General features: G+C 41.7%; 1 protein-coding gene across 1 annotated transcript; it reads right to left on the bottom strand.

The window, feature by feature from the left end:
* Positions 1-2,230: 2,230 nt before the first annotated feature.
* Positions 2,231-9,139, bottom strand: LOC139028480 (neuromedin-K receptor-like). Its single transcript, XM_070446011.1, has 2 exons — positions 8,952-9,139; positions 2,231-7,329 (listed from the first exon to the last, which is right to left on the bottom strand). Exons 1-2 carry the CDS (start codon positions 9,137-9,139, stop codon positions 7,029-7,031), a joined length of 489 nt encoding a protein of 162 aa, XP_070302112.1. The 3' UTR covers positions 2,231-7,028.
* Positions 9,140-9,275: the final 136 nt, after the last annotated feature.

The raw sequence follows: 9,275 nt of genomic DNA, 5'->3' as shown, positions 1-9,275 counted from the left end.
CTAGAGGATGGTATTTCTCCCTTCTGCTGGTGTGTGTGTGTGTGTGTGTGTGTGTTGTGTGTGTGTGTGTGTGTGTGTGTGTGCTGTGTGTTGTGTGGTGTGTGTGTGTGTGTGTGTGTGTGTGTGTTGTGTGTGTGTGTGTGTGTGTGTGTGTGTGTGTGTGTGGTGTGTGTGTAATCCTTCTGGGTTTTAAATCAAGTGCTTGGCACTAGCACCAGGCGTCTCTTCAGCCTTTGACTTTTTTGGCTTCGGACACTCCAAGAGAACAACCACATTTGGTTTAGGATATTTCTTCCGCTGACCAACGAGCCGTGTTATACCAACAGCCCAGCGCAGTATAAAGACATTACATGCCATAGGCTCAGGTTCCACGCTGTTTCTGATAGGGGGTCTCTAGGGGTCTCCTGCCAACTCCTCAGGGCGAAGATAATTCAAAGCCTGAATCTCTCTCTCATCCCTCTAATTGATGGCCCAAGGGTTTACCTGACATCTCGATTCTAAACACTGTGGTCATATCTAACCACTGTACTGTGGACGCACCCACACACACATTGTGATCATGAAAACTCTGCTCCGTGGGCGCACGCACGCACGCACGCACGCACAAGCACACACATCTAAACACTGTGATCGTATAAAAACCTCATTGTGGCAATTTCTTTCAAAGCTACAGTACTATATGTAAGTACAATGCGGGAGGTGATATTATTCTCAATGGGAATATGAAGGCAAAATAATAGTAGGTGGGCAGCTAAAAAAAAACGCTATTTTCATTCCATTCCACATCAGTTGTCCTTGCACTTGTTTTCTTATTTGAAAGCGTGTATCAACCACAAAGCTACCCAAACATAGAAAAACATGGACACTGCTTTAAAACATTAGCAGTAACAAATAGGCATCTATTTACGCTGTTCTAAGCATTCGGATTCAGATCAATGACGCCGCTTTAAATAAACAATTAGCTAGTTATTTATGTGCACAGTTGTGTAATCGTTAGTTTGCTTTGTTGCCAATGGTGGTCTAATGTTGACCATGTAGGACTATGGAGGAAAAACAATGTGCATACACACTAACACCTAACACGCGCACACACACAAACGTGCACTCTCACACGCACTCACACACAAGGACACACACTTGCACACGCACACACACGGGACTATGGGAAAAAGGTTGAGGGACCATTAGGTAATCAAACCAGATTCACTGCAGCGATGGAATGCCATCAAAACTCAATTAACAAAGATATTTCTTACTGGCGAGTTTAATCAACAGTGTTTTCCATTGGAAATCACTAAGTGGCTATAGAGGTTACAACTGGGGCATAATGGAGGGATAGACGGATACTTTGGTCATTCTATACATGATGTAACTACATGACATAAGACTTGACATGTAGAATCTGTGCAGTGCTTACGAAAACCATATGTATGCCATATGAAGCCTTTATAAGTTGTAGTTTGTTTAAACTAGGACAAGTCATTCTATACATTACGTAAGACTACAGCTAAAAGCCACAAATGGTAACTACGGACACACTACCTAAAGATATCGGTTGCTCCAGAAAACACAGGTCAATCAAATGTGCTGATGTTAGAGCGTCACATGATGATCTGGCACACGGTAGTCTAGCCTATACAGTTTACAATAGCATGACCCAGAAACTAACACGGCAAGCCCAGTGTTCCAATCATAGCTCCGTAAGCAAAAGATCAAAGGAGGGAATGTTTAGGTGTACTCCAAGGTGTCCGTGTATATTTTATGGGCCCCTCCATGACATGTTAATTGTANCTATGCACCAGCTAGGACTGTATCGGTTTGCCACATTTTGTTATTTTTGTATTTGTAGTGTTCACTGTTTATTCGTTTAATTAAACATGTTGAGCTCTGGCTACGCTGCGTGTTGGTCTGATCCCTGTTACACCCCCTCTTCTAGTAAAGAGAGGGAAGGCTGCCGTTACACTTTTACCTTTGATACTTAAGTATATTTGAGCAATTACATTTACTTTTGATACTTAAGTATATTTAAAACTAAATACTTTTAGACTTTTACTGAAGTAGTATTTTAGTGGGTGACTTCTACTTTTGCCGGACAAATTTTCGATGAAGATATTTTTACTCTTACTCAAGTATGACAATTGGGTACTTTTTCCACAACTGCACAATGGTCATGTAAATACCACAGAATGTTGACACAGCATCAACAAGAAGAATTAGTAGGGACACCTAATAAAGAACATAAAACTATTTTATTTACAGGATCACTTTCCATTGACAATGACAAAGTCCATGTTGTGACGAAAGTCAACCAAAACTCCACCAGTTGGTCATAAATAACTAACACAAAACTGTTCACAATGTACAGAATTGAATGTATTGATTACACGTCTTAAATTGGAAGCGCCTGTGCTACTGTTATCACTGTGAAACACTGCAAGTTACACATATGCTGCTTGTCACTGTTCATATGCCGCTTGTAAATATACATGTAACTCATAACCACATAAAACACTTTTCAATCTAAGCAAACAGGATTTCCCAAGTGTATGTTTCTTCAATTTGGAATGTATTACAATAAAGTGTTTGAAATTCGATATTTTTGGTTGTGTAGATGTAAACATTCATGATAAGACCATAGACAGACCCTTGACATTAAGCTAAGACAGAATTTTGTACATTGATAGCTGATACCTAGATTAAACCTATTCAAAGCAAATTTTGAGGCCATTAATAAACTTAATCTGGGTACATGAAACTGGCCCATAAAAACAAACTTTAGAAGAGGTTATGCAGAAATACTTTGTACCACATGCATAAGCATCACATTACAACTTTATAAGCACTACATGAACATTCATAATATCTTATGCCAATGTTAAGTCACTACACAGCATTGGTCAACTGGGAGTTTGTTGCATACTGTATGCTGCCATTAGCACTGTGAAGGTGTTATGACTGATGACCCTGTGGTATATCTTTATTCAGGGCTTTTTACATTTAAGTGTTATCAAATCAGTTCATCTGGACAACTGCAAAGCAAAAAGACCTACCATTTGATAGAGGCACCATTAGTTATACATTAAACCTAAAACATTGTCTTCAGTAACAAATATACAAAGGACGACTGACGTCACAAAAAAAAAAATTTGTAGCTGTATTTTGTTTCTTGTAGTATCAAACCATATCTTAATGAATACCAACACTGTATCAAAACAATTGGAGTACCGATGAAAAGCTTGATTTGCCATTGAATGATAAATACTATAGCTAAAACACATCATGACGACACGTAATGAAATACACAACGCAAATATAGTATTTCTTTACATTCTTGAATCATAACGTCTCTAAAGTTTCTTTACATTCTTTCATAAAGGCATAGAACATTCTATTGGCATTCTCCAGCAACACTACACCAGACATACCTCATTAGAAATGTCAGAATGTTGACGTTATAGGACAACCTGTCCCTAATCTTAGACAATGCGTCTTTACAATGACATAAGAACAATAAGTGACACACAAGTAATACATCAGATTAGGTAAGTAATGTCATTGTAAGTGATATACAACTAATACGTACGCTTAAGTGGCATATAACTACAATGGTTTAACGTCACTATCTTTACATATTCTGGTAAGACCATGTTGACTTCACGTCTAGGGTAAGGAAACGTTGGAAAGAATCCTCGCGGAGAAGATGAATGGCAATCTCAAACTGAATCTAGTCTGATTTCACTGTAATATATGCATTTACATCACTATCAAATGGAAGGGTCACATTAGCTCATATCAAAACAAGCAAATGAAAGTGCGTGTCATGAAAAGAACATCTAGAAATGTCTTTGTTCAAAGTTATAACGCTCTTAATATCTTTTGATTAACCTGCTCACTGCCGTTACAACATCGTGTCTCTATATCACCATAGCATTTTCTATAACGACTCCAATCCTCACATTTCATTGCATAAATGCACTGCTTTAAAATGAGGTATCATGCTCAAGTATTACACTAACTAACTACATTCCATCACTTGTGATGCAACCTGTCACTGCGATGCAACCCCACTGATATTTGATAACGCTATTGAATGTGACTTGTTGTGCGTACAGTTTGTTACCTTACTACCGGCTGTTTTTTTTTTCTTCATCCACACAGCTGTTATTTTAATGTTATCTTTAAGTCAAGCTGAGGGCCACAGGTGGGTAGTCTGTCATCTGGGGAAAAAAAACATTACATTTCAATTCAAACTGTGACAAAATACAACACTTCACCGGCTACAAGGGCCTTGGGGGGGCCAAGGTAAGACCGGTGCATCAGGCTTTGAATTATCTTCGCCCCCTGAGGGAGTTGGCAGGAGACCCCCTAGAGACCCCCTATCAGACAGCTGTGGAACCTGAGCTATGGCATGTAATGTCTTTATACTGCGCTGGGCTGTTGGGTATAACACGGCTCGTTGGTCAGCGGAAGAAATATCCTAAACCAAATGTGGTTGTTCTCTTGGAGTGTCGAGCCAAAAAAGTCAAAGGCTGAAGAGACGCCTGGTGCTAGTGCCAGCACTTGATTTAAACCCTGAAGGATCACACACACACACACATATATATATATATATATATATAGTATATACACATACATATATATATATAGTAGGCGCACGCAAGCACACATACCCACACCCAGGGAAGAAATACCACCCCTTACTGGAAGTGATGGGATGGCAACCCTCTTTCACTATGGCATCCATCTAATTGATGGCCCAAGGTTTTACCTAACATCTAGATTCTAAACACTGTGGTCATATAAACCCTGCACTGTGGATGCACACACACACTGTGATCATGACAACTCTGCTCCGTGGGCACACGCACGCACAAGCACATCTAAACACCTCATTGTGGGCATTTTGTTCAAAGCTACAGTACTATATGTAAGTGCAATGCAGGAAGTGACGCACTTCTCAATGGGAATATGAAGGCAAAAGAAAAGTAGTAGTACAAACTGTCATCTGCTATTTGAATTCCATTCCACAACAGTTTTTTCCTGCAATTGTTTTCTTATTGGAAAGCGTGCATAACCACAAAGCTACTCAAACATAGAAAAATATGGATACTGATTTTAAAACATTAGCAGTAAAAAAGATTTACGCTGTACTAAGCATTCAGATTCAGATCAATGACGCCGCTTTAAATAAACAATTAGCTAGTTATTTATGTGCAAATTTGTGTATTCGTTAGTTCGCTTTTTTGCCAATGGTGACCTAACGTTGACCATGTAGGAGGAAAAACAGCGTGCATACACACTAACACTTAACACGGGAATCACTAAGTGGCAATAGAGGTTACAATTGTGGCATAATGGAGGTATCAGGTATGAAGGTAAGACCAACAGGGGCAGGCAACAGACAGGTCAAGGCAGACAGGGGTCAGTAAACCGGAGGTGGGGCAACGGTACCGGGCGACAGGCAGAACCAGGGTAAGGCAGAGGTCGGTAATCCAGAGGGGGGCAAAGGTACAGGTCGGCAGGCTGGCTCAGGGTCAGGCAGGCGTGCTCGGAGTCAGGACAGGCAAGGGTCAAAAGCAGGAGGTGGAGAAAAGAGAGACTGGAAAAAGCAGGATCTGAGACACAAAATGCTGGTTGACTTGAACAAACAAGACGAACTGGCAACAGACAGAGAACACAGGTATAAATACACAGGGGATAATGGGGAAGATGGGCGACACCTGGAGGTCGGTGGAGACAATCACAACGACAGGTGAAACAGATCAGGGTGTGACAGGAGGGATAGATGGGATACTTTGGTCATTCTATACATGACATAAGACTTTGTGGAATCTAGTAGAATCTGTAGTGCTTATGAAGACTATATGTATGCCTTTATAAATTGTAGTTTGTTTAAACTGGGACCAGTCATTCTATACATTACGTAAGACTACAGCTAAAAACCACTGCTACAAATGGTAACTATGGACACACTACCTAAAGATATAGGTCGCTCCCCAAAATGTATTCTCTCTGGTATCTAGCAGGCATATATCTAAAAGTGCTGTAATTTCTAAATGGTTCACTCGATAGGGATGAATATACCCTCACATTAAAGCTGACAGTCTGCACGTCCAAAGTGCTGGTGTACAGAGCCCCAAAAAAACAAAGAAAATTGTCGCTGTCCCAATACTTTTGGAGCTGAGTGTACAAAACATCAAGAACACCTTCCGAACATCCCTGTAGAATCCGTTCGACACCTTGAGACACTAGGTGTCGAAAGCATTCTACAGGGATGCTGGCCCATGTTGACTCCAATGCTTCAAGTTGGCTGGATGTCCTTTGGGTGGTGGACCGTTCTTGATACACACGGGAAACGTTGAGCATGAAAAACCCAGCAGCGTTGCAGTTCTTGACACAAACCAGTGTGCCTGGTAGCTACTATCATACCCCGTTCAAAGGCACTTACATCTTTTGTCTTGCCCATTCACCCTCTGAATGGCACACACACACAATCCATGTCTCAATTGTCTCAAGGCTTAAAAATCCTTCTTTAACCGGTCTCCTCCCCTTCATCTACACTGATTGAAGTGGATTTAATAAGGGATCATAGCTTTCAACTGGATTCACCTGGTCAGTCTGTGTCATGGAAAGAGCAGGTGTTCATAATGTTTTGAAAACACTCAGTAGCCATTGCATTCAGGATGTTACTTGGCCAGGCATTTTTTGTATATTTTTTCGTATGCATGTTTTTATATACAGTACACTCAGTATTACAGACCGTACAACAATATGATATCTGATGGTTATATTCGACAATTAATTCCTGCTTCTCATCTAAAAGGTGTTTTCTGCCATCTTCTCTGAACTCTTTGAAAAGTGTGTGTTTGCATGTGTGTGTATTGACAGGGACAGCATGTCTTGTATGCATGTTTGCAATGTCTACCTGTTTTTGCATGTACTGTACACAGTATAAGTTACCACTCTATACATGCCAGTGTGTTTGCGCATGCCTGACAGTGTTTGTCTGCTTTCTTGTATGCCCTCCTTTAGGAGAAGTCCTCAGCCTCAGCATTGGGGGCGCAGCCTGCCTTAGCCCCGTTCCTATTGCAACCAAGCCCGTTTTCTACTCTAGGCTTGACGTAGCTCTTCTTCCTGGCCTGGTTCTGGTTGTTTGTTCTGTCTACAGGGTCATACGCCACTACCACGGCGGTATCCATGCGAGACAAGGTGTACATGCTGCTCTGGCGGGCCGGGTGGAGGCGCGTGGCCCTCAGCTCCAGCTCGTCATAGCTGGACACCTGGACAAAGGGGCACCAGCGGAACGCCTGCTTGAAGCCGGCCCGGAACCTGGGGGGAAGAAGGGGCGAATAGAGAGGGGGGCAGGGGTGTGAATGACATGTGATTTTACAAACGGGGTAGTGTTCAAGGGCACGCTGTTGTGAAATGTCTTCCGTTGGAAAAGGAAAATCTGTGTTCCTATTGCACGAGTTAAAGTAGCACAGTACCTGTCACTACGTTTCCAAAACATTTTCCACCTACTGAACACAATCCAGGTTTTCATAGGATGATCTGATTTTCATAAGGCAGGAGTAAACAAATTACAAACCAATGTATACAGTGCGGTGAGGTTGAAGAGAGAGTTGTATAATGACATAAAACACGAAAGCACACAGACAAACAAACAATTAAACAGGAAACGAAATATAAATCGACTGCAACATACACAGCCCTGTGTTCTCCATCAATTTAAAGTCAGCTAATGACCCAGATAATAAACAACAAATACATACTTAATACAGTACATAAATAAATACATCAAATATTTTTTTAAATAATAGAATAGAGTCCTGTCCAGGGGTATACTTCAAGCTGCCTCACTCTACCGAAACAGGAGATAGGCTCCTGCCCTATTGGCCATTTTGGCTTGGACAAGGCTTACTTAATAATAGCCAAGAAAGATTTAATGATGTTGTTTTTATATATACACATCATGAATGGGGCAAATCAACCACACAGCACATCCTTCCTGAACAGGCCGATTGTGTTGATGGTAAGAGTGCTATATGTGCTTTAGATAATTGCCTGCGTGTACCTAAGTGCACTGGGGAGCTTCATTCACAAGCTAGCATTCATCAACGCTCAGACTCCGGATTCAGAGCACTGAAGCTCCTTCAAGGGAGGTCTTGCTCTGTATTTCATTTGGTTATGAGATTTCTGAGGCCGGGCAAAGGAAAGACTAAGGGACAGAGCTTGTCGAGATGGATATACAATTGCCATGCTCTTTTCTTGGCATTAGGATTAATTAACCATGGAAATACAGCTACGTGTGTTTGTGTGTGTGTACACGAGGTGATGCTGAGAGGGTCTTATAGGACTACATCTGACGTCATACCTCCAGGTTCTGTACCTGCATTGTTCCTGTTTGCAGAAAGAATGAGTCACACAGGTACTGAGTGGTTTAAAGAACAATGTTCAAAAAGCGTACAATGGTAACCAATTTAAATCATGCTTTGATTTCCAGGTCTCTTCAGCATTTCTTAACGATGTCCTGGAAGTAGCTTTACTTTCAATCCTCAGTCCTAAAATTGTATTTTTTTTTTTGCATTTTCAAGAGTGCATGAAAATCACAAAAGGACATGTAATCAGGATTGCCATGGCCTGGACCTTTGTTGAAGCACATGTCTCTTGTGCTGTGTTTGGAGAATTACCGGATATTCAAAGGTTCGACATTCTAATGCACCTTAGTTGTTTTTCAAGGATTGTTATGAACCTATACAGAGGCAGGCCAACAGCATAAATATAATTTCCATGCCCTTTCCAACCATCGACTATGAAAATATAGCTACATGGGTATGTGTGTGTGAGCACATATACCTACGTTTGCATGCACATGTGGGTGTATGTACCTCTGCCCGTGCCTGCTCCCATTTCTGCTTGCCTGCCTGTGTGCACGTGTGTATTCTCCTTACCTGCTGTTGAGGCAGCAGTAGATGATGGGGTTGTACATGGTGGAGCTCATGGCCAGCCACAGCACTGACAGGTAGACCTGCTGGATGGACTTCCACCTCATCAGAGCCTTGTTGAGGCCCGTCACGATGAAGTAGACGTGGTACGGCAGCCAGCAGAGGGCGAAGGTCACCACCACGATGATCATCATCTTGACCACCTGGAGGTGAGGGAGGTGTGAGGTAACATTTAGTTCAATTCTCGTTCAACCCCGTGAGGCGAGCTGTCTGGACACTGTGTGGCGTCTGCTGATAAAACAGACACTCGATCAGCCAGACAAATTATGC

This window comes from Salvelinus sp. IW2-2015, linkage group LG13, assembly GCF_002910315.2.
Source record: "Salvelinus sp. IW2-2015 linkage group LG13, ASM291031v2, whole genome shotgun sequence".
Lineage (NCBI taxonomy): Eukaryota > Metazoa > Chordata > Actinopteri > Salmoniformes > Salmonidae > Salvelinus > Salvelinus sp. IW2-2015.
Note: the sequence above shows the minus strand (reverse complement) of the source record. Positions and strands in the feature narration are given on the sequence as shown.